Source organism: Bos indicus x Bos taurus, chromosome 9 (genome assembly GCF_003369695.1).
Source record: "Bos indicus x Bos taurus breed Angus x Brahman F1 hybrid chromosome 9, Bos_hybrid_MaternalHap_v2.0, whole genome shotgun sequence".
In the NCBI taxonomy this organism is placed as follows: domain Eukaryota; kingdom Metazoa; phylum Chordata; class Mammalia; order Artiodactyla; family Bovidae; genus Bos; species Bos indicus x Bos taurus.
In genome coordinates this window covers 74,538,198-74,564,024 of record NC_040084.1, presented here as the reverse complement: position 1 = coordinate 74,564,024, position 25,827 = coordinate 74,538,198, and the positions used below count along the sequence as shown (strand labels likewise).

The 25,827-nt window shown below is 42.1% G+C and overlaps 1 protein-coding gene and 1 non-coding gene across 11 annotated transcripts in view; both read left to right on the top strand.

Annotated features, from left to right (window-relative positions):
• The window catches only part of MAP7 (microtubule associated protein 7), a 176,818-nt gene that overhangs the window by 11,713 nt on the left and 139,278 nt on the right, over window positions 1-25,827 (top strand). For 2 of the 10 annotated variants that reach the window (XM_027551667.1, XM_027551659.1), the window contains exon 1: window positions 13,113-13,441. The exons of 4 other annotated variants lie outside the window; for them this stretch is intronic. In XM_027551667.1, the coding sequence (XP_027407468.1) occupies window positions 13,309-13,441 (133 nt within the window). In that variant the 5' untranslated portion in view covers window positions 13,113-13,308. Of the gene's footprint in view, window positions 1-12,698; window positions 13,442-25,827 lie in introns of those variants that run through there. 4 more of the 10 variants (XM_027551654.1, XM_027551663.1, XM_027551653.1 and 1 more) reach the window with 4 other exon arrangements.
• On the top strand, window positions 9,363-9,435 carry TRNAG-CCC. Its single transcript has one exon. It is a non-coding gene; the product is annotated as a tRNA-Gly (tRNA).

Below are 25,827 nucleotides of genomic sequence, written 5' to 3'. Positions count from 1 at the left end.
GAGAATCAGAAAGTAAAACACAAGTTGAAGAAATAGCTGTACAATAGAAAGAAAGCCGGAGAAGGCAATGGCACTGCACTCCAGTACTTTTGCCTGGAAAATCCCATGGACGGAGGAGCCTGGTGGGCTGCAGTCCATGGGGTCGATAGAGTCGGACACGACTGAGCGACTTCCCTTTCACTTTTCACGTTCATGCACTGGAGAAGGAAATGGCAACCCACTCCAGTGTTCTTGCCTGGAGAATCCCAGGGACGGGGAAGCCTGGTGGGCTGCCGTCTGTTGGGTCGCACAGAGTTGGACACGACTGAAGCGACGCAGCAGCAGCAGCAGAAAGAAAGCATGAAAATAGAGAAAAGGGAGATGGAGCTAAGGAGACCTATGAGAGGACAAATGTCGTAGTCTTCAATCCAATGAAGCCTCATGGGAAAGAACACTAGTTTGGCATTTCTAGTTGAATTTCTTGGTAGTCCAACTGTATTTGAAGTAGTCAGCTTTGAGAATGTCATCTTGTTTATTTACATTTGCCTGCTACCCTGAGCATGGAGGGAAAAAAAAAGAGTCCCCATCATCCACCAATTTGTACAACACAAGTCTAAACCATACACATGATTAGAACCTCGTGTCATTGTGAAGGTGATAAAGGAGTCATTCAAGAAGGTTTTGGAAGAGGAGGAGCATAGAATGTCAGGAGGGAAGAGAAAAGGGCTATTCTAAATCTGGCTGCTGGTTCAGAAATAGGACTCGGTGTATGGCTCTTGGACACCTGTGAAGTTGAGTTCACACTGCTCTGAGGTGTATGATGGGTTTTTCTTGTCTAGAGCACATGGTTTTCTGTTACTGATGTACCTACCTAAAAACAATTCATGGAACAATTTTCAGTGTTGCAGTTATTTTTAAAGCAAACAGCTTTGGTTATGTAAACCACCCTCTTTTGGTTTGTAAACAGAAAGCAAGGACAAAGTCTTTTTATACTGAACTGGATGCAGCCTGGCTTTGTGCTTTAGGGAGACATGGGTGCCTCTTGTTTCAGGGGTTCAGGGTGAGTCTCTTCTTCTGTGCCTGTGGAGCCAGGTAATACTATCTCCAGCAAGAAAAAAATTTGAGAGGGAGAAGAGATTTTTATTATGAGGTTGATTCCTTTCTGCACTATTGCATGTATTTGTAACAGCCTTTTTTTTAATACAGCCAAAATTTTAGTACCTTTAACAATGGAAGAGTAGCTATTTTGCCTTATGATAAAAAGGCAAAATGGTGTGTTTGTGATATTTTAGGAAGTTTGCCAAGTCTCATTTGGCATTGTAATCCTTCCTCAGTAGCCTGTCTGAAGTGTACATGAATTTTAAAATGAGGGCTTAGAACATGGATGTGTAAGGTAAAAGGTTTTAGAGATGAGGTTTTGGGGTGCCTTGAGTGTCCTTATCAACTCATCCATCCTTCTGAGATGTTGTTTATTTCTATGTAAGAGCCCCCTGAAATCTTGATGGCCCTAAGTTAGGCAAGACAAAAAGAAACTGTGTTTATCAAAAAACAAACTGGGTTGCTAGTAATATCTACATGGAAGTACTTCATATCTTTTTTTTTTTTAAGTGATTATTGATGCATTGAGTTTCCCTGGTGGCTCAAATGGTAAAGAATCCACCTGCAATATAGGAGACCCGGTTTCTATCCCTGGGTCAGGAAATCCCCTGGAGCAGGAAATGGCAACCCACTCCAGTATTCTTGCTTGGAGAATCCCATGGACAGAGGAATTCTTGGCAGGCTACAGTCCACAAGGTCACAAAGAGTTGGACATGACTCAGTGACTAACACACACTTAGATGCACTAGGGACATTTCACAACTCAGTGACTAGCACACACTTTGATGCATTAGGGACATTTTTTATTTAGCACTTGCAAATTTTGAAAGCTTCTGGGCTGGCTATTTAACCCAAGTATACTTCTCTCTTACCTGTATAATTTATTTACTTTTAAAGATTTGGACCATTTTTAAAGGCTTTATTGAGTTTATTATAATATTGCTTTTTTTTTTTTTTTTAATGTTTGGGTTTTTTGGCCCTGAGGCATGTGGAATCTTTGCTCCCTGACCAGAGATTGAACCTGTACCCCCTGCATTGGAAGGTGAAGTCTTAACCACTAGATCACCAGGGAAGTCTGTACCTGTATAATTTAGGTTTAGGCTTCTGGTTGGTTGCACACAGTTACAATGGATCTGCTAATCCTTTCACTGGGAGCCTTCAACTGAATAAAAATGACCAAACCTCAAACTTGCCCACCAGCACTTTATACTTTAGCATTTGTTAGTCCCTTCCTTCCACTAGGTTGATTTCAGAACTGTGCCAGAGAATTGTATAATTCATCTTTGCTCAGAGTTGGCTCTAGTTAACAAATAAATCAATAACTATGTAAAGTTTAGTACCTTAAATCTTCGTGCACACTATCTTCTCATGAAAAATGTGTTTTATTTCACTATCTCTCCTTCCATATATATCTACATGCCATTCACCTCAGTTCAATCGCTCAGTTGTGTCCGACTTTTTGTGACCCCATGAATTGCAGCATGCCAGGCCTCCCTGTCCATCACCAACTCCCAGAGTTCACTCAAACTCACATCCATCGAGTTGGTGATGCCATCCAGCCATCTCATCCTCTGCCGTCCCCTTCTCCTTCTGCCCCCAATCCCTCCCAGCATCAGAGTCTTTTCCAATGAGTCAACTCTTCGCATGAGGTGGCCAAAGTATTGGAGTTTCAGCTTCAGCATCATTCCTTCCAAAGAACACCCAGGGCTGATCTCCTTCAGAATGGGCTGTTTGGATCTCCTTGCAGTCCAGGGGACTCTCAAGTCTTCTCCAACACCATGATTCAAAAGCATCAATCCTTTGGCGCTCAGCTTTCTTCACAGTCCAACTCTTACATCCATACATGACCACTGGAAAAACCATAGCCTTGACTAGACAGACCTTTGTTGGCAAAGTAATGTCTCTGCTTTTGAATATGCTATGTAGGTTGGTCATAACTTTCCTTCCAAGGAGTAAGTGTCTTTTAATTTCATGGCTGCAGTCACCATCTGCAGTGATTTTGGAGCCCCAAAAAACAAAGTCTGACACTGTTTCCACTGTTTCCCCATCTATTTCCCATGAACTGATGGGCCAGATGCCATGATCTTCGTTTTCTGAATGTTGAGCTTTAAACCAACTTTTTCACTCTTCTCTTTCACTTTCATCAAGAGGCTTTTTAGTTCCTCTTCACTTTCTGCCATAGTTTCCTCTAATTGAAACAGTAGGAAGGATTTCTTTAAGTTTCATATCTATACTTTATAGACCATTTAATTTTTATACAACCAGGCTGTTTTGTTCTTATAATGATAAAAAAGGATTTATTTGATGCTTTGAAGCCAACCTGTATTGGAGTCTCGGTAAAAAATCATCAGTGAAAATACAGGGGGATTTATTCTGAGGTGTCCAGTTTATGAATACTATTTTCATAGAGCATTGCAATACAGGAAATGATTTGAGTAGATAGTATCCAGCCTATTCAATGAAGGTTATGATCATTGACAGGTAGACCTCTGACATGCTTTATTTCAGCGTGGGAATAGGGTCTTCTTCTCGGGGTCACTGACTGAGATGGTTAACTTTATGTGTCACCTGACTAGGCTACAGGGCCCAGTTTGGTCAAACATTGGAGTAGGTGTTGCTGTGAAGGTATTTTGCAGATATGATTAACATTTACAGTCAATTGACTTTAAATATCTCCTCCTTTATCAAGAAGCTTACCCTCGATAATCTAGACAGTCTGATCCAATCATTGAAGGCAATCAGAGTGAAAACTGAGGTTTTCCAGAGAAGGAAGAATTTTGCCTCAAGGCTGTAACATACAGGTCATGCTTGAGTTTCAGCCTGCTGGCCTTCCCTACAGTTTTGGACTTGCCAGCCTCCACAACTGCAGCAGCTATTTTTCCTTAAAATAAATCTCTTTATATATATTTTGGAGAAGGAAATGGCAACACACTCCAGTATTCTTGCTTGGGAAATCCCATGGACAGAGAAGCCTGGTGCACTACAGTCCATAGGTTCGCAAAGAGTCGGACACGACTGAAGTGACTTAGCATATGTATTTTACATATTATATTTTTCTCCAAAGACACGGAACTGAACCCTGACTGATATGTCGACCCACAGAAAGAAAACCAAGGGTTTACCTCTAAAATTATGCAAAACACTTAAATTACCTTTTGAGAGAAAATTTTAATCTTAAGGTTAAAAGAGGATATTAAACCTTCCCAAATTGGAAAAAAAAAATCCCAATTGATGTCAGTTTTTGTGTTAGGAGAATTGGGAAGAGCAGCAGAGGGTAAGGATTGGCGGGGTAGGTTTCAGAGTCTGAAACACATTGTTCTTGAGCTGTTCTGTTCTTCACTGGCCTAAAGACATAGGACTGTCTTTCACCTTAAAATGTCCATAAAGTAATAAACTAAATTGGCTTATATTTATTGCCTTTTCACTCACAAACCTTTAGATGTCATCTCTCAAGTCGCACAGCCACAGTGAGCCATCCGTAATAAATTGTGTCGTGAAAGGCAAACTTGTGCGTCTTATTCACCTTTACGCCCCCTTCCCCAGAGTTTTTCACCCAGTAGCTTTCAGTAAGTTGTGGGTGGGTGAGAGAAGAGGGAGGTCTGCGAGCTGCAGGTGCTGGAATCATAGCACGGGCCTCTGCTATCTGCACACCCACTGAGGGAGGCTTCCATTGTTTGCATTATTTAGCTTTAAGTCTGAAACCTCTGGGGGGCATCAGTTGAATGAGTAAAGCAATACGGCTGCAGAGCTGCCTACAGAGTGAAGCCCTGTGAAGTTTAAGTGTGGAAAGTCAGTGACAGCAAGGAAGAGGGTAATTTGAACCTCTCTTGGGCTCTTCTCTCTGCCTGACTGTTTTCCCTGAGAATGTAGCTTGAGTTTCCATTTTCGTCAGGTCACGGAATGGCGGGATCAGAAGGGACTCTAGAGTCTGAAACTCCAACTGTGTACCGTGCATTAGCCCAACATATCACCAGGGATCAGTGTTTGTGCAGGACTGTCCTCTATGATGAAGGCCCGGATTGTTACATTCGGTAACTTCCAGTGTCCTTGATGATGGAAGGCCCAGATCGTTACATTTGGTAACTTCCAATCACCCAACCTCAGTCTGTGTGCTTAAACTACACTGAAAGTTCGCCTTTAAATCCATTCTTTTTATTCCTCCAGAGTCCTATTTTCTCCAGAGTAAATGAACTGTTTTTCCAATGATCCTCCTATGTTACAGGCTTGAATCTTTATAAATCTTAGCTTCTTTTCTGAATAGGTTCTTATTTCTCATCCCATTTGAAATATCGAGCTCAGACCATGTGATCTGAGGACCAAGAAATGGAGAAGGCTTGCTCCTCTGACCCAGTGCCACATGATGTGGTCAGGATGGTCACTGCCTCCTCACAGTGAAGTGTAGGAAGCTTGCTGTCCGAGGATCTTCCTTCCTTGTGTCTGCTGAAGCTGGGGTAGGTCTTCATTTTGTACCTGTGCAGTTGTTCCTTTTTAGTACAAGAAGAGGTGTTCATATGTATCACAACTAAACCCATCTTTTTAGCTATAGTCCATTATTTCAAACCATTGATCATTTTGATCCTGATTCGAACCATCACTCAGCTTTGTTTTTTCTGCAGATGTAAAACCTTCCGTTCTCATCTGCGTCTTTCATAAAAACATTAACCTTTTCTTCCCACTGCCTACATCTCAGCTTTTATTTGGACTGTAGGTATATCCACGCTCACTCCCATGCATAAGTCTTCCACATGCCGGGGAATGCCTGTATAAAAAAAGTGAATGAGTGATTCTTGTATTTCTGTCTTTTGCTTTCTCTCCTCCCAGCCACCGCTTGAGATCCCTCTTCTCCACTTGGACAAAGTTATTATGTGACAAGGTTTTCTTAAGTCTCACTCCTTGTTCCTTCCTACGCATCCAAGCACAGCTGCCAGACTGGCCCATCTGAATCACACATTTAGTCATTACCACTCCTCAGTGATGCCCCTGTCCTTGTTTGGGAGAACAATTATATGACTTGGCACCTGCCTGCCCTCCAGTGTCATCCGCCAGAGCACCTCATCTTGCATCTTTGTTTTACCAAAACTCCTAGAAATGAGGAGCCTGTTTCTTAGTTTTCTTGTCTTTCTAATTGTGTGGTTCAAAAATTAAACATGTGATTTGCTCATAGAGCAGTGATGGATTAGGTGATTTTAAGAAACACTGCTCTGGCCATCTGTCTCATTCTTCTATTGAATCCAATGATTGATTTCTTTGCCTCATTTTGAATCTCTAAAATTGGTTATCTAAACTCATGAGACTGTCATCATTAAAGGAAAGGACCTTTCATGAGCATTTTAACTTTTGGTCAAGGAATTCAGAAGCCCATGTGATGTATATTAATAAAGTATTACCACTGAGAATAATGAACAGGAAAGCCTAAAGGTTCTCTAGCGTATGGTACTGGGTTAAAGTTTAATGTGGTGTTTTATAACATTTGCAACTTAGCTAGTGATATCTAATGTTTAGGAAAGGTTTTAAAGAAAACTTAGTATCTGTACCATACGATCAGATAAATGATCCCTCAGGGTTTTACATTTGTTTATGACAGAGCAGACAAGGGAAAGTGGACTTTGCTAGCACCATGAAATGTTCATGCAGCAAAGATTTATAGAAATGTTACAAAAGGCATGGCAGGAACCTGGTACTCCTTGATTGATGGCACATAACTACTAGGGTAGTATTCACTGTTTTTCTTGTAAGTGAAAGTTGCTCAGTCATGTTCCACTCTTTGCAACCCCATGGACTATATAGTCCGTGGAATTCTCTAGGCCAGAATAGTGGAGTGGGTAGCCTATCCCTTCTCCAGGGGATCTTCCCGACCCAGGAATCGAACCAGGGTCTCCTGCATTGCAGATGGATTCTTTACCAACTGAGCTATAAGGGAAGCCCTTTTTCTTATAAACCTGTTAACAAAAGGTGGTGAAGTGAAGCTCGCTCAGTTGTGTCTGACTTTTTGCGGCCCCATGGACTGTAGCCTACCATGCTCCTCCATCCGTGGGATTCTCCAGGCAAGAGTACTGGAGTGGGTTGCCATTTCCTTCTCCAGGAGATCTTCTTAACCCAGGGATCAAACCCTGGTCTCCCACATTGCAGGCAGATGCTTTACCATCTCAGCCACCAGGGAAGCTCAACAAAAGGTGGTAAGGAAGATCAAAGCAAACCTACTTTATTTTCCTTTCATAGAGTCAGTCTGCCTTTGTGCAGTATTTCTTTGTCCAGCTCAGCCTAATGCTGCAAGATGGCACAATGTTGTGCCTTTATGGCCACATATGCCATCGGGAAGTAGCATCATTCTAGGAAACTGTAAGGAAGCCTTTTAACTTCAAGGAAGGGGATGGCAGAGAACCATCTGGGACCTTTTGTTCCCTAGGAGTTGTTTTGATTTCACATCCACCTATGCTGGCTTTGTCGTTTTCAAACCAGCTAAGATTTTTTAAATTACATTACAATATGTATTTCTAAAGCTCCTGCTTGCAGTAAATTGCAGCTTGCTTTGGGGAGATGCATAAAGTATTTAAAAGATTACTGAAATCTAGGAGTTTTGAAGAATTAATAGTCTCTGCAAATATAGAAATGTGGGAAAGCATTTTGGCACTTCTGGGCCCCACTGGAAAGTAACTTATATGGATATAGAACTGTAATTTACCAGTGACTGGTCATGTGATCCAGCAGTAGTGATTTTTGTTTTCAGCTACAGTCCTTGATTAGTGCAAATCAGCCCCTTTACCATTTCTATAACGTTTTTGTAAAGCTCACTAGGCTTTCAGAAAGGAAAATCCAGGTATGCTTTCTCACTGATGAAGCAGATTTCTCTTTGCAAGAGGCAATTCTTAGATTCACTCAGGAACTATCGCTGTTTTCCAGTTTTGTGGTCACAAAAGCTTGGGTAGCATAAATATGAACAGCAGCCTGAAGGGTATGTGTGGGATGCGTGTGCCTACATGTGTTCAGTCTCTTATATAACATCTCGACAACGAGGCCCAAGTCATGAGCTAACTCTCCTGCAGATCAGCAGGTTTAACTCTGTTTCGTGCTCATGGTTTGGTGCCAGCCAGGCAGCCAGGGTAGAAAGACAAACAGACATAAATTCATTGTGTACTGTGGGAGTGGGGTGAAAACAGCAGTTGCTCAAGGGCCTATTGGCCTGTTTGGTTCATAGCAATGATGAGTGAGTGGTACCATTTCCACCTATGATTTTTCAGTACATTTGGTGATTTTTCTGCTAATATTTTTTTCTCTGTACAAAGCCAGGCTAGTTGTAAAATCTACCCTTTTGCACCAGTTAGAGTAGGACACAACTGAAGTGATTTTGCAGTAGCAGCAGCAGTCTCATTTGTGCGGAGTCTCTGTTACTACATCACTTACTATTTTAACAGTTTAAACAAAGCACTTGTAAAACCTGATTGATTCTTGGAAGTCTACGTGCCCGCATTCCATGGGAACTGAATGAAGCTCCTGTATCTGTAGGCGACAAGCAAGGACAGTCGTGACATGTTGAATTGAAAATGCTAATTAGTGCTGAGAACAGTAAAGTTCAGAGTAGTATTCCTTTTAATTCTGGGAATATTAATTTAAGGTCCCACTCTCCCCCTTTTCACATTTGGTTTTATTTTGGATCAGAGTGTAAAAAGGAAAAGATTATAGCCTCAGGCTCTGCCCCTTCAGGGATTGAGCCAGGGCAGTCCTGCAGTTGCATAACTTAAACCTCTGTATCTGTAAAATCCTGGGTTTGAGTATTTAGGAAACTAATCTCAAATGTATTCATATGTCTTAAATGAGGTAACAAATGTGTACTTCATGGATAGGAAAAAATACTTTATTATAATTATTTGATCTTGAACTGTTTGCTTTCCTGTGACTGGTCACAGCTGTGACTGTGATGTGGTGGGTTTTGGAGTCAGGATCCACAGGGCAGCAGGATAAAAGCTTCTTGGCTTTAGAGCTGATGGGCCTGAGTTTAATTCTGACTCAGTGATTTAACTAGCTGTGTCACTCGAACCTCTCTGAGCCTCTGTTTCCTGATCTGTCAAGTGACAACTCCTCTCTCTCAGGGCTGCTGTAACTAACCAAGATAACATGGGCTTTCTTGGTGGCTCACATGATAAAGAATCCACCTGCAATACAGAGGACCCAGGCTCGATCCCGGGCTCAGGAATATCCTCTGGAGAAGGGAATGACAACTCACTCCAGTATTCTTGCCTGAACAATCCCATTGTCAGAGGAGCCTGGCGACTTTCACTTTGTGGACTTCCCTGGTGATCCAGTGGTTAAGACTCTGCTCTCCCAATGCAGGGAGCCCAGGTTCGATCCCTGGTCAGGGAACTAGAGCCCACATGCCGCAACTAAGACCCAGTGCAACTAAATAAATATTTTGAGGCTTCCCTGTTGGCTCAGATAGTGAAGAATCTGTCTGCAATGTGGGAGACCCGAGATCAACCCCTGGGTCAGGAAGATCTCCTGAAGAAGGGAACCCACTCCAGTATGCTTGCCTGGAGAATCCAGGACAGAGGAGCCTGGCAGGCTATAGTGCATGGGGTCCCAAAGAGCAACTAACACTTTGACTTTCAAGATAACATATCTAACGCACCTGGCACAGTGTCAGACAGGAAGTTAAACATGTTGCCAGCTGTTGGGTTCTTATATTCCTATACTTGAGACCACACTGCCTTATGAGTTGAGTGATGGTGGCAATCTCTGACCTCCTTCAGTAGGCTCTCATTTCCCCCCGCCCCCCCAAAAATGATTTTAAATGTAACTTGTATTCTTTTAAAAACAAAGCAAAACAAAACAGCCATTTTAGTGGTTTTCACATTTTGAGACAAATTGAAACTTTCCAGGAGACCCCTCAGGCTAGAGCAGGAACAATTCCGTCTCCCTCACTGAGGGGTATTGCAGTGAAGTTCACAGAAGAGGAAGACTTTTGATTGCCTGGGTTGAGTGTTGAAGCTGGGCTGTCCTGTGATCTCTCTTCCCCAGGACCTGCATTCTGCTGGGAACCTTGAGTGCAGCCACAGACATCAAGGAGGACTCCTTCCTGAAATCTGTATCTTGTCAGGACAACTTAAATGCTATATAGTATTTGCTTTGCTGTTGCGTTTCTCCCATAAAATGATTGAGACCATCCCTGAAAGTAATGGACTGGACACCTTCTGCAGAGGTCAAAAACCACTCTTAGTAAAAGTTTTTTGTTGTCCTTCTAGGTGGAGAAGAAGATCCCTTTTTCTTCTTTCAGTAGTACTTTATTAAACTCAGTGGTTAGCTATATTTGAGTGAGGAATATGTTCTGAATGAAATCTGTCATTTGCCCAAGACATTGATATTCATTTTCTCTTCCAAAAGGTAGTTTCAACTATACTTTGTATGTGTGTTGCTTTTGTAAGTACCGGCCTGATTCTCTAGAAGGAACTAAAATAGATTTGAAAATATTTCAGGTATGTTTATGTATGATAATTGGCCTGTGTTTATTAATCATCTGATTAATGAAGGAAGATTGAAGTAGGAAGAAGGGAATCTAAATTTTCATCATAGACTTGCTGCCAAGTAACATTTGACTTGTGCAAGGAACTTCATTTCATGGGCCTGGGCTTCCTTGAATGTAAAATGATGCTGATTCAGATGCTTTCTGAGACCCATTCAGCTCATTTTCGTCCAAATGCCTATGTCACAGGTTGACATGACTTTAAATAAACCCCATATCTGAAACTTCCTACATTTCTCTAAGCCACAAATCAAAATGTGTTAATTAAATCTCCCCGCCTTTGGAGGGAAAGATTTCTGAAGATTTTTCTGTTGTTGTTTTTCTCCCAGCAGCATTTGCTAACCATTTAGTACATTTCCAGCCCTAGGCTGGGCTGCTGCTGCTGCTGCTGCTTAGTCGCTTCAGTCGTGTCCGACTCTGTGCGACCCCATAGACGGCAGCCCACCAGGCTTCCCCGTCCCTGGGATTCTCCAGGCAAGAACACTGGAGTGGGTTGCCATTTCCTTCTCCAGTGCATGAAAGTGAAAAGTGAAAGGGAAGTCACTCAGTCGTGTCCAACTCTATCGACCCCATGGACTGCAGCCTACCAGGCTCCACTGTCCATGGGATTTTCCAGGCAAAAGTACTAGAGTGGGGTGCCATTGCCTTCTCTGAGGCTGGGCACTATAAGTAAATAAATAGCAAAAGTATTCCTAGATGCAGTTGACAGTTGAAAACACCTTAAATAATCATGAAGCAAAAGTGAACTACTTATAAAAATGTATTATAAAATATAATTAAAGCAGCTGATATTTATTAAGCACTTTTTTATGCTGGCACCAGCCATCATTTAAACCTTGCCCCTAATCCTATGAGACAAATGGTGTCATAAACCCAATTTTATGGAGAAAACTGAGGTACCAAGAGGGTAGTGAATTGTCTGAAGTTACTCTGCCATGTCAAGGATTTAGATAGGATGTCTTCCTTACCTTAGTACCCCTGGGTCCCCTCTTAGATAAGTGAGTTTGTTGTTGTTTAGTTGCTAAACCATGTTTGACTCTTTTTGTGACTCTGTGGACTATAGCCTATCAAACTCCTCTGTCCATGGGTTTTCCCAGGCAAGAATACTGGAGTGGGTTGCCATTTCCTTCTCCAGGGGATCTTCTCAACCCACGGATCAAACCTGTATATCTTGAGTCTCCTGCATTGATAGGCGAATTCTTTACCACTGAGCCACCAGGGAAGTCCATAGTAAGTTTAGGGGTTGAGAAAAAAGTAAGAGAGTAGGCTGGGGGCGGGAGGATGGCTACAGACTTTCTAAGCCAACTTGAATTTGATTAAAAGGCAGAAACAAAAGATTTGGAGTTTGACATTTTTAGTATCATTTATTGTATATTTAGGTTTTCTTGCACACAGCATAAATTTTAGGCAGCCTAGAAATGGAGAGTCTCATAAAATGAGAGAGATGATTTCAGGAGAAAACAATAATCACATGATTGTGTGCTTTGGAGAAATCAGTCCAAAAAAGAGCTAAAATTGGGTCAAGTGTTGGGAATTGCTCAGCCCTGCCGGTAAGGAGTTGCCCAGAGTGGTGGGAATTGGGGGGAGTTTGCTGGATATAATCAAGGCAGCTTTTTGCCCATTGGAGGATCATAGTGTCTCATTTGTATCCCTTCAGCATGACCTGCAGAAGCAGTATTTCAGATTGTGGTCTCTGTGAGAACAGGCAGAGTTCTCCCCTGCCTGTCTTCAGTGGAGAGTCTCAGGGACATGGTCAGGCTAGTCCTCATGACAGGTACCACCAGGCCTGCACTTAAACAGACTCTGGGGTCTTAAGAGTGTCAGGGAAACTGGGATGTGTTACTGAGTGTAAAGTGAGCTGGAGGGTACCAGTCAAGCCTTCATTCATCCAGGGGCTCACAAACATTGTTACGATGGAAAACCTGGTCCCCCAAAGAAGCAAAAGCAGTCTCACCTTGAGCCCCTTTCCTCAACTAGGGAGTCCTTGCTGCCTGTGCAAGCAGAATGACATTTCTCCTCCCCTCCTGCTGCTCCTGCCGCTGCGAGGGAGAGGGAGCTGCCCAGCGGCTGGGCGGCCTCGCCTCCTCGCACTGTAACCCTCTGCTGGCGAGCTCCCAGGACCAGCATCCCAGCAGGCTGGCTGCTGCCGCTCCACCGGGAAGATGGAGCCGCTCCCAGCCCTCCTCGATTAGGATATGTCAGGGTTGTCAGGGCAACTGTTCACGGCAGCATCTCCTACTTCCCCTTCTGTGCTGAGTGCTGAATATTTTCTCTGTGGTAGCAGGAAGAAGACTGGGAAAAGGTGCCGAGCAGGAAGGAGAAGCTGGGATCTGACTGAGCAGGTTAGGCAGTGGAGAGAAGCATTCGCCCCTGCGTGCCTTTCGCAGGGCTTTTCTGGAAGGAGAGAGTGGGAGGGTGTGGGTGTGGGTATGGGTGTGTGAGTGAGCGAGCTTGAGCCAGCACACGTGCCTGTGAGGAGTAAGTGGGAGGGGGCTCGAAGGGGAGGGGGCGCTGCTAGGTGAGGGGGAACCGCAGGGCCTCAGTTGCCAGGAGGCTGGTAGTATCTGTCAGCTGTTTGCACACTATTTCCCCATAGGGGATCTATTACAAGTGCTCAAATGAACCGGCAGCTTAGAAACTAGCAGCTTCCTGGGAGCTGCAATTATATAAGCATATACTTTGGATATACTGATAATTAAAAAACAAGTCGCAGCGGTATGCCTGGATCAGCTACAGCTCTCCGACAAGAGAGACTGAAGAAGACCCATGCAAGGCCAGTCCCCCTTGGTTTATTCACCATTAATGAGGAAGATGAGCAGCAGAAGAATGGACATTCCAGAAGACCAAAAGGTATGCATCAGCCCTACCCTGTGGTCAGAGCCAGACCAGCCCCCCGTTTCCCACACTCCCTACAGCACTCTTATCAACTGGACTCTGGGGCACGCTGTGTGGAGTGCTGGTGACCTGCCAGCACAGTTCGCTGGTTATATTTACACATTCTGTAGGGCTGTGTGTGTCTGAAAGGGAGAACAGATTTTTGCAGATTGGGTAGGTTTCAGATCAGATGCCTACTTGACTCAAGGTGCTTTCTGGGCCTAGACAGCTTTAATCTTCACCTGCTCGCTTAAATAGTCACCAGTGACTGTCCTCATCAAGAGGAGGGAATGTGAGTTCTCAAGGTTAAAATGAATAGCTCTCCGCCTTCTGTAGGTGCATTGGGCGATTTTCTCCTTGAGAGAGATGAGTTGGATTGAGTGACCCAAGAGTGCAGCATTTCCATGGGCAGAGGGTCAAGCTGTTACTTCCTTTTCTATTTTGAAGTGCTGAGAGGAGGAAATCAAACACCGAACATGACTGTGGGAGGCAAGGCTGGGGAGCAGGGAGGAGACCCTGAGGTTTTATAACTTCTGATGGCAACTCTGCTGCATCTGAATAGAGGTTGAAATGTGCTGGATATGGAAAGGAGAGGACCAGTTCTTGTGCTGTCCCTTCATCAGGATGAAATGGAGCAACAGCTCGCCGACTTCTTTCATCCCAAGTACTGCATCATCTTTAGTGCTGTCTCATGGCCACCCTCCTGGGCCTGCAGTCACCATTTAGTCAGCAACATGGTGCATTTTTGAAGCAGGACTTCAAGGCTTACGTTTTCTAGTATCATTCTTGCAACGCCCCCTTCCTACACACAGATGAGCTATTAAGCTGATCGGTGATCAGTTTTGTTGTTTCCTATGTTCTGATTACATTTTAGCTTGTGTTCAAATTGTTCTGTCACCGAGAGATCACATTTTGCTCAGCGTGTCTCAGAGCTGTAGCATAGCAAAGGAGCAAGGAAATATTTGAGCAGTGATAAAATGAGCGTTTACATAGAAGCCACTGTCTGAAGACAGCTGGCTCTTTCTCTCCTGGTTCTGGAATCAATCTCTTTGCTTTTAGGAAATATAATGTAAACTCTCTAAACCAAAAAGTATATTTTAATCTCATCTTTAAAAGGCTAGACAAGGAAGTCCTAATAAGTAGAGTCTTATTACTGCAGTTGATCTCGTTTCACCGTCAGACTTCGTTTCTGCCTGAGGACCAGCCGTCTTCAGGTATCTGATGCTGTGTGACTAGAAGGTGACTAAGGGGATTCTTTTATTTGCCCATGAACTAGATCTTGATGAAAACTCAATCCTTTTTCAATTGTTGGTAGCAAATCATTTGGCCTTCTGGCATTTGGTAGCTTTAAAAAATGGATGTGGGTTTGTTGAATTGTGGCCACTGTGGATTTTTGGAGAAGTTGTTGTTGATTTGTGGCACTGTTCCCCGTGTTTCCTAGAACAGGAATTTAGGATCATCATCCATTTTGTCCTTAGTAGTTTTCTTGAATTTCCTTTCTGTCTCCTGTTCTTTTCAGTTGCCTCTAGGATTTTATTTAAAAGGAAAGAGGGCTAGGGGACGGAGGTGCTTCTTAAAATCGATTTGCTTTTGGCAATTTATGCAACTTCTTGGGCAAGAGACTTAAATCGAGGAGTTTCTGATCCCCTACTATTCTGTTTTTTCTACCTTCCCCCACACCAAGGGCAGAGGGGAGGGTGAACGATGAGGGGGGAAAAGCCTATGCTGATAAGGATGTCCAGACTTTCTGTATATCCCAGAATGTCTCTAATTTAGGAGACATTCAGTAAAATAAGCAGATCAGGCATCTTGGGGGTGTCTGAGATTCTTGATGGGTGAGACTGTTCGATTCTGAATTTGTCATCAGGTCTATAGGAGCAATAGGAATGTTCACTTTTAAGTCTAGCTTGGTCCATCAGGAGGACAATGATGGAAATATTGTCTGCACTGTGCAGTATGATAAACCACTAGCCACATGTGGCAAAGAGCACTTGCAGTATGGCTGTTACAGCTGGCAAACTGATTTTTAAAATTGTATTACTTTTTAGTTAAATTTAAAGATGGTCGTGTGTGGCTAGCGGCTACTTTACTAAACAACGCAGTTCTAGTGCGTAGAGCTATGACTTTCTGAATTTGTCCTCTTTGTCCATGCTTGATTGCTTCCTGGTGCCAGATTTGGTTGATCCTGAAATGAATGTGTTATTAAGAAGGGCAGTGGGGAGCAGACAGTCTGTTCTCTGCAGAGTAGCACATTAACCTGGATTTACAGATAACTTCATTTTTCCTTTTCCATTTAAATGTTATTGCCTGCTCTGTATATTATTCTTACCAGTTGCTCATTTCCTATGCCATTTTAATGAACTCCTATTTTCTATATTATTTCCAAAACAGCACAGCAGGATAACATGCAATTTATCTTTTAGTCTAACCCTTAAGATAAGCAATCAAAAACTTTGGGTTTTGTTTTTTTTTTTTTCCTGCTTACTGCATGATCTAATCAGCCAACCATGTTCCAACCTGGTTTTCAATGCTTAGTATCTTTGTTGTATCATTACCAGGAATAGAGAAGCTTGGCATCTAAATTGAATAAGCTGAATGCTTCTGTTTGGGATTACCCTGGGTTAATGGCAGTGGCACCTTTCCAGGTACTCTGTTCATCAGTATGGATGAACACGGCGATTATCATCTCGACTCCCAGTGGTAGCTTCACAATTACCTGATAGGGTCATGCTATAGTTTGGTTAGCTGGTAGACTAGATCAACTATTAAAGGAGGGATTTCTCTCCTTTGATATCTCTCGTATAATCAATAGCAATATGAATGTTTTACATGCCTGCTTATTATTGATGTATAGCACTTAGTAATTGGGAATGAGCTGGACTTATGCTGTTGCTCTTACACCTCAGAACCCAAGCCTCCATGTAATGCTGCCTGTATAACTTGCGTAGGAGAGATTGTTTAGGTATTGCAGTGACTGAATTGGTTTCAAGGCCAAAGTGCCTTATAAGTTTTGCTGAGTTCAGTGTGATTATTTAGTAATATGACATTTCTCCCTAAACCAGCATTTGTTAATTGCTCACTCTATGCAGATTACTCTGCTGGCCATTGAAAGGGCTGCAAAGATAACTGACATGGTTTCTGCTTTCAGAAGTGTTTAACCATCTAAGAGAAGAAGACAAGTATGTACAAATAATGCAAGGATATTAACTGAAATTAAGGGCTGATAATGTAATGATATTACCTCTGCATACAGAGTGTAAGCTGCTTAAGGGCCAAGTCTACTCCATGTCATAAGTACTTTGCAGATGCAGGGAAAGCTATTGAATGGAGATAGATTTAACATTCAGAAATAATTTTCTCTGGTTCTTAAAGGTCTTACTAACGCAGGGATTCAAAGATGTTGATGGTATTAGAATCATCGTTCCAAGGTAACTACTTTGAAGGAGTGTAGCATTTGGATGTATCTGATGTGTTCATTGTATTATTCTCTGCTGCACTGCATTTATCTAATAGTATATTGAGGATTCTGCTGTTTGTTGCTTTCCACCATGGTATGCATTGTTCTCTTTGAAAAAATACAGGTATGTGTTCACAAGGTAGAATCAGTTGACTACTTGTTAGTATCTCGGTTAACCCCTTCTGCCCCTTTTGTTAGCTAATCGCAGGTTAGAGTGTAAAGAAATAAAAATTTCTCCTTGAAATCAGGACACAGTAATTGTGAGAAACTGAGCTCCTCTTCTCCCCTTCCCTGCCATTTTGTTAAAAATGTGTATTGATGGAGCCTGCAAGTGACTCTTCTTCTTTCAGCTTGTCCCTTGTAAAGGTAGAATTTCTGCCAGTTAAGGTTTCCAAATGAAATACAATCTACCATTTACTGTCTATATTCCTATTGGATAGGTGGTGATCTAACAACTGTAATGTCCTCTTTGTAAGTCATGAGTCTTTTTCTTTTCAAGGGAAGTGATATGTTAAGACGTGTGAATGCCATTCTAGAATCATTCTCACACATTTCCTCGTTTCTTTTTCTCTTTTGTTTTGTAAGACTTGGACCATTGTCTGTTCGCAGTGTTCTTATTTGTGCCATTTGAAGACTAGGCAAAAGGCTTTAGCCATAGAATTTTACAGCTAGTGAGGCAAAAGTATAGTTTAGAAAAACAGCAATACCAAAGATCTCCATTGTGAGGAGAAACATCTTAGACATATTGGCATATCTTGTATTTGTTAAAGAAACCCTAAATATATTTATTCAAAGCAGTTATATTTTTTTAAAAAAGAACAGAGTATACCAGGAACAAGGGCCACAACATCTAATGCCTAGCTTGCACTCACTGGATTCTCCATAAGTATCTGTATGTAGCTGTTTTTCAGGCATCCCTATGTTCTAGAAGTAGAAATTAGCATAGATGGATCGCTGTATACTAGGGAAACATGATTTAACTCGTACATAACCAAGTTTTTTTGAACAGTGAGTATGTAATGGAATTTGTTTCCTATCTAAAACTAATAGGTTTAAAACTTGTGTGCCTGTTTTAAGAGCTGTAATTGATGGAGCTAAAATTTAGCTGACTGCTTCAACCATAAAAACTAAAAACACATATTTGATGAGGCTCTCCCAGCTGATAAATCTTAGACCTTATTTATTGGAAGATTGATATGAGTGTCCATTTCCACTAACATCAGCATGTCTCAAGGAGCATTTAATTTGTTGCTGCCAAAAGTTTTCCAGGTGACTTGCAGGCACCTTGACCATATTTTTAGCAGAAACGAATACCTTCACAGCAACACAGGTAATTTGAGAGATCCGTCTTAATGCTCAGATTTTTGTAGGCATTTAGAAGAAGCCCCGTTTGTATTGGACCCTCTGTGGGGTGTTAGGTTTAGGTTGCAGATTTGCTAGCTTCGGAAGGCAAGTCATACCACATTATACCTCAGATGCAAAGGCCCAGAGTGTATCACAGATGGACATAGACTTTGTGTTTGAAATAGTTGTCAGAGCACCATGGAAATCACTTTGCTGACTATAAAATGCAAGTCCTTTTTTTTTTTAGGCCATATGCCCAGCATTGATTTGTTAGTGAGAGAACTGTAACAGATGCTGTCCAGATTCTGAAGAATTTACCGTCCTTGGTCCAGTGTGGGGTATGAAATGAGAATACAGCTTAGGAGTATAGACCAAGGAAAATTATTTTCACAGTTTCCATTGAGTGTGAAAATAGGCAAGTCACATTTATTTAACCTCATTATTTCCAAGCCTCAGGTTCTCAGCTGTAAAGAGAAATTAATAAAATGATACTCACAGGTGGTGGTGAAAATGAGCAATAATGTAAGTACTTAGCACCCTCTCTGGGAAATAATTGGGGTACATTAAATGAGAGTTACAGAAATGATAATTTGCAGTCCTATGCCCCACATTTTCTGTTAACTTCTACCAGCATGTTCTCTTGGGGGTATGGGTTATGGGCTCACAGAAAGACCACCATGCTTATCCCTTCTGGCACCCTCATCAGAGAAAGATTTTTCTCTAGTCTGATCTCCTACCTTTTAACTTGCTTGTAAAAAGTTTCCAGGAGGGCTGCCTCTTCTCCGAAGACTTTTTAGTTCCTTCGCCACCACAGGCATATGCAACCGGATCACTGTCCCATGCTTATTCATGTGGATCAGATGTACCACATCTGATCAGGTAGGTTACTCATCAGGTAGATTGCTCATTGCAAAACCCTGTAATTGCGTCATGTTAGGTAAGGGAAGTAAATTGCCATTATGTCAGATCACTTACTATTTCAAATACAACCCAGGGAGTAGGCCTGTTCTTCCTCGGGAGGAATGGAAGCACCTGGTCTTTAAGGGAACGGTGGTACCGCTCTTCTGCCCGCTTTTTGTTGTTGCTGTTTAGTCACTCAGGCAAGTCGACTCTTTTGTGACGGCATGGACTGTAGCCCTCCAGGCTCCTCTGTCCATGGAATTTTCCAGGCAAGAATACTGGAGTGGGTTGCCATTTCCTTCTCCCAGGGGTCTTCCCAATGCAGGGATCAAACCCACATCTCCTGCATTGGCAGGCATGTTCTTTACCACTGAGCCACTAGAGAAGCGCTCTGCCATCTTGGAAACCAATCAAAAGGAAATTTTTTTCCTTAAAATTTGTTTATTTTTCCTTCTGATATGGTGTGTGTGTGTGTGTGTGTGTGAGTGAGAATTGCTTGATGGAGATGTCCTAGATTGGTGGGCAGGTTTCTACCAGTGACTTAGGTTATAGACGCTCACATGTGGGGCAGCCAACGTTATGCAGGCCATTTTTCTTTTCCTATATGCGTATTTGCAACACCAAGATTGGTTCTAGGTTGCTTTAATGCTGCTCTGTGGTAGTCTCGTTTCATTCACTAGTCAGGCAGCTGTAACTGTGACAAGCATGAGTTGGGTGTTTTAGCTGCTGTTACTAAAAAGCACAGGCTGGTGGGTCTTTGTGGCCTTCCTCCTGCTGCTGTCACTTGGGTTTCTCCTCCCCTCTCTACTTTGCGAAACCTGGTCGACTCCTGCTTGTCCTTCAGTTTTAATGTCATTTCCTCAAGAGACCAGGCAAGGTCCCATGTTCTAGGCTCTCGCAGGATCTGGTACTTGTCCCTTCTCTTCAAATTGTAGATCATTTGTCAAATAGCCATTTAACGTCTGTCTCCCCAACTAGACTAAACGTTGAGCAGGCAGCGACTGTAACTGTCTTGTTTACACTGTATCCCTGCACCTACAAGGCCTGGTACATAGTTGAAGGTCCCTAAATACTTGTCACATGACTGATTAGAGAGTGGTACCCTGGCAGCACCAGCCGGAGAAAATGAGGGAGCACGGCTGTCCAGGCCTCAGAACATTCCAGGGACCAGGACTTGGCTTTGAGTCTGGCAAAGGGCCAGAGATACCAGATCAAGAGTCACCCTGCCTAGTGATGGGACAGTGTTAAGACATCGTCCCACTAGCCTTCATGCAGAGATGAGCTGTTGTTGGTTTTCTTCTTCCAACAGCTAAGAGTCGTGATAGAGAGCCTGCAGATACTGCAGTGACTGACTTAGAGCAAATTCCAGTGCTGGACCATTCCAGAAGCACCTTCTACCATCATCTTTCCATGACATGCTGAAAGCTCATTATAAAATAATTCACTTTAATTTGTGGTGCTTGTTCAGTCACTAAGTCGTGTCCGATTCTTTGTGATCCTATGGACTGCAGCATGCCAGGCTTCCCTGTCCTTCACTATTAGATTGTGGTATACTCATTATCACCACGTTTGAAGTGTTAAAAGATTTACCTTACTTTGGAACTATTCAAATTCACTATCATGACTGAAAGTGTAAGTTGCCATCGGAAGGAGTTGTGGCAGGGGAGAGAACGACATAAGAAACAAATCCTCATTTACTTAAACCCTCCCTGAGTTCTTTGACCAATAGTATCTGCCATTTTTTCCTGCTGCTTTGTGGATCAAGAAGCATCTCTGAGACCAGAGCTGCTGTTAACTTAGCAGTCCTGTGTGTTCCTAGTCACGTGCCTGCTGATCTCCCACCCATTTTGGTGCATCTCATTAAGCCACCTCTGAAATGGCCTTTTATGCCTTTCTTTTTACTGTTTTTACGTCAGCCTTTTTCTTCTTTTTCCTCCTCAAGACCCAGAAAAACAGGTTCTTTGTCAGTAGACAGGTCCTGGTGCAGACCTTTGTGTCAGCAACTTGTACAGATGCAAAGTAGCAACTGAGACTTTTGGATTCAAAACTTCAGCACTCTGAGTTTTTACCCTGGACTTGTTTCAGGATCACTTTTTTCTTTTTTTTTTTTTTGACCAGTTGGTTACTTGTTACTGCTGATTCTTCTGTGATACTCCAGTGAACCCTTCTAATTTTTGCTTGTTAGTTCCTCAGTCATTTCTTACTCTTTGCGACCCCATGGATTGTAGCCCGCTAGGCTCCTCTGTCCATGGAATTCTCCAGGCAAGGATACTGGAATAGGTTGCCATTCTCTTCTCCAGAGAATCTTCCCGACCTAGGGATTGAACCTGGCATTGCTGGCAGATTCTTTACCATCTGAGCCACCAAGGTGGTATCCATTATCCTACAGCTCTGAATACTGAGCTGAATACTGTCATCCTTAGCCATCTGAATACTGTCACAGTAACCTGGGCATGAATTATGAATGGAACTCCAAACTGGCCACTTGTCAACACTTCCAGTCACCAATTTTACAGCATTATCTCACAAACCCAGTGACTTCAAAATCATCTTCACTCGACTGCTACAAGTTGCAGTGACCTGGACATCTGCTTTGCTTCGTAGCTTTCGCTTCACCTCCATTTAGGTAGCCAGGCTGCGGTGCAAGTTGGTGCTGGGACTTGTTAGCGCTCTATCTATGGTATCATGAACTCAGATTCCCCCAGGCAGCCACAGGCTTCAGATTTAGCAAACACCGACTGTGTGCTGACCCCATGGAGACAATGTGTTAGGTTTTCCCAGATCTGTGAGATCATCCTTCTACTGGACACACAGACTCACATCTTCCAAATCCATCATCATCTGCAGAACCTCTGGGTTCCTAAACCCTCTGTGTTCTTATAGTTGTTAGTACCCTTCTAGCTCACTTGGCTTACCCTTGCCTCTTTTCAAGCCTGGAACTCATGGGTAGCCATTTCAGCAATGCACTTGCTATGAAGTTGGGGCCACCTTTGCAGGCTCTGAGTTTGCCCGCGTGGCCTCTTATTTAGGGCTACTGACTGCTATGTGAAAGCACTCAGGTCTGTTCCACTTTCCTGTTCTCTCACCATCAGATGAGCCTTGATTGCTGCTGGACAGTCATTTTAGTTAAATCATGTGACAGCTGGTATTCACCCTATGTCTCATTCACTCTACCTCTCTTAACGTCTAACACTTTCTGCCACTTTGCTGTGAATATTGAGGATGTATTGTATTAGCTTTTAGATCATAATCTACTCTATTGTAACGAGGGAGAAAATAAGTGGAAAGGCATATAGCCTGTATTATTCTAATTAAAACTCAACAATGGAAAAGAGAAGAGGAACTTTGATATAATTTTAAAGAAGGAAGAAGGTAAGATTTAAGAGGGCTTTTGGTCACTAACATTGGATTTAAATAAAGCCTGTCAGAGGATGACTGCAGCTTCATGGTCAGCAGCACAGTTCTTTGAGGCATTATACATAAAAGAAAAGCAAATTGAATGTTCCAGGTACTATCTGAGAATTTCTTGATCATTTCGTATTGATCATTACAACTATAGATGCCACATGACCAAGTTAATGCAGTCATTAATCTGTGCCATATTACTTGGAAAGAACAAGGTTAAAGAATGAGGACATACTGTTACAAGTCATGTGTTCACAAGCAAAGCTTTATATCCTATGATGAGCCATAATGGAAAAAAATATGAAAAAGTATGTGTGTGTATATATATGTATGTATAACCGAATCACCTTGCTGTGTGGCAGAAATTAACACAACATTGTAAATCAACTATACTTCAATAAAATAGTTAAAAAAAGCAAAGCCTTTAGCTCGGGGCTTTTAGTATTTGAGTTCCTTCCTTCTGACAGTACTGTTGGAACCATTGCAGTGGAGGTCTGCCTAGTCATTTCCAGTGTCCCAGGTTTGATTCCCGCCGCACCCCCCCCACCCCTGCCCAAGATTATTGACTCTAGGTAACAGGAAATTTCTTGGCTGAATATGTGGCTATTTCAGTCTTCCTCTAACATATTTTATCTTAAAACTTTACTGTGATGTTTTAGTGTAAAATTTAAAATAGAAAAAATAACTGTCTTGGGCTGTGATTGATAGTTCATCCTGGACAAATCTGTAGTATTTAGCATTTTCTGTTTTCACAAATGTGACCCTAAGGCTTAGTGTTCATTCTTCTAGAATGTTGACTGGAGGGAGGAAGGGAAAAGCAGGCACCCATGTATGAAACTGTATGAAGGATATTGGGTCAATACAAAGCTTAGCATGCTTAAGGGGTAGAATGTGCTGGTGCCAAAATTCAGAATGATTGATCTGTAATTAGTTGAAAGATTGACAAAAACTAATTTCCTTTTCCTGATGCTGATTTCCTTCTTAGAACCACAGGGTTCTAAGTGGTTCAGATTTCCAGTGGTGTGACAGGCCTTTGATAGAATAGTCCCTGGTGAAAACCAAATGTTCTGAATGGTAAAATGAGCAAGTCATGTGTTAATGTCCTAGAAGCAGCTCTGAAATGTTAAATTGGGGATTGGGGATTGTAGGTCAAAGTACATGTTGAATTGAGCAGTTGCATGCCGCTCAAATGTCAAATGCTCACATCTGAGGTGTGTCATTATGATCTCTTGGAGGTAATGTGGATTCAGAGCCAGTTTTAGCACCTCTGAAGTGTATGCTTCAGGCAAGGGATTTTATATTTGTGCCTGCTGACTTCGTCTAAAAACCAGGGATAATGGTGACACCTATCTCACGGGGTTATTAATGATTAAGTGGAATAATGCATCAAACATGCTCGTAACTGTGGCTGGCACTATTATGCTGGCATGTGAGTGGTAGCAAAGGTCACTGGGAAAAGTTTCTTAGCTCAATGGCTTTTCTTAATAGTTCTGATAAACCAGCATTTCTGCTAAGACTCCTAAATTCTGAGAGACTTGAAACCAATTAAAACAAAGTTTTAATTACTGAGAATTATATATCTGCTGAGAATTACTTATATAATTTAAAAATAGTTTTTCTTCTACAGTTTATCCTTTTAAAATAACTGTAGATGCCTAGTGAATGTGAAACTGTAGCAAATATTTTTATTGAAACTCGCTATCCTTGACAGTTACCTTGATAACAGCATTGTGAGTCACACAGCGCTCTCCCATCAGCCACACGAAAATGAGGACGTGAAAATGTGTTTGAAATTGCAGTGCATTGTTCTTAAGAAAATACTCAGGAAGGTACTACTTTTTGGGTTGGCCAACGCATTTTCACCTTATACATTGTTGTAAGGTTACATAATAAATATCCATATACCCATCCCAGACCATTTTTTAAAAATATTTCTTTTATATTTGAATACATAATTTGGGAAAATGTAAGTAAAGTATTACTGCAAATGTCATAGTTTCCTGTGTATCCTTCCATGGTCTTCTGTTCCGTCTCTCCCTCTCCCCTTCAGGGAGATAACACGCACCCTTCCAGTCTGTTTCTGAACTTTTACTGCATGTGTGTCCTTGTGCTTAGTTGCTCAGTCGTGTCAGGCTCTCTGTGGCCCCATGGACTGTAGCCTGCCACACTTCTGTGTCCATGGAATTTTCCAGGTAAGAATACTGGAGTGGGTTGCCATGTTCTACTCTAGGGGATCTTCTGGACCCAGGGATCAAACCAGTGTCTTCTGTGTCTCCTGCATTGGCAGGTAAATTCTTTACCATTAATGCCACCTGGGAAGCCCAGGTGTATTGCTACATGTATATATCTATATCTATAAATATCATGTGTGTATATTTCAATGTATATAAATTATATTAATATATCAGTTTGCTACTTGGTACTTTCCCCTCACTCAAGTTTTAAAAGAACTTTCTAAAATGATCAGTGTAATTTATTTTAACTGCAGCTTAGAATTCAGTACTGTGACTTTACTGCAGTGTACTATTCCGCATCTGACAGATGAAGAAGTTGATTATAGAGTTTTGTTTTCTTTGCCTTGTCTCTACTACAAATTGTGCTGTAATAACCATTTATAAACTTCTTCTTGGGCATGTGTACAAGTTTCTCTGTGTATTCCTGGAAATGGAATATGCATTTTCACACACCAAACTGCTCTCCAAAACAGTTTTATCAGCCTCATTCCACCTATCGTATGTAAAAGTCACATATCCTAACTTAGACTGGATTTATTGTAAGACAATTTGATTTTTGCTAGTTGGATAGATAGGAAATGGTATTTGGTTTTAATTAGCAAAGTCAGACATTGGCTAACTTTTTTTTTTTCTTTTAAATAATGGGGACACTGGTATTGTTTGTGTGTCCCCTCCCCGGCCCAAGGGAGGGCAGAGAAACCACTGCATCAGTAATGTGGCTTAAAGCTCCTTGTTCTTGGCAGGTATACTGAGTCACTGGGGGAAGAAACAGATGGAACCACCACCCTGTGCAACTGGAGGGAGGGTAGTTATCTTCGTTGAAAGCATGGCTGGGCCTTAGGACAGGGTTTCAGATTCCCCTTTTCAAACAGTGCATCTTGTTTGCAGGCCTGAGCCTTTTGGTTTTCTCTTCCCATTGCTTCTTTTCACTCAGTCAGTATCACTGCTATTAGGTAGCCAGAGAAAAAGCCGTGTATATGAAAGTTAAGTTGACCTTCTTGATAAAACTTGATAACTATACA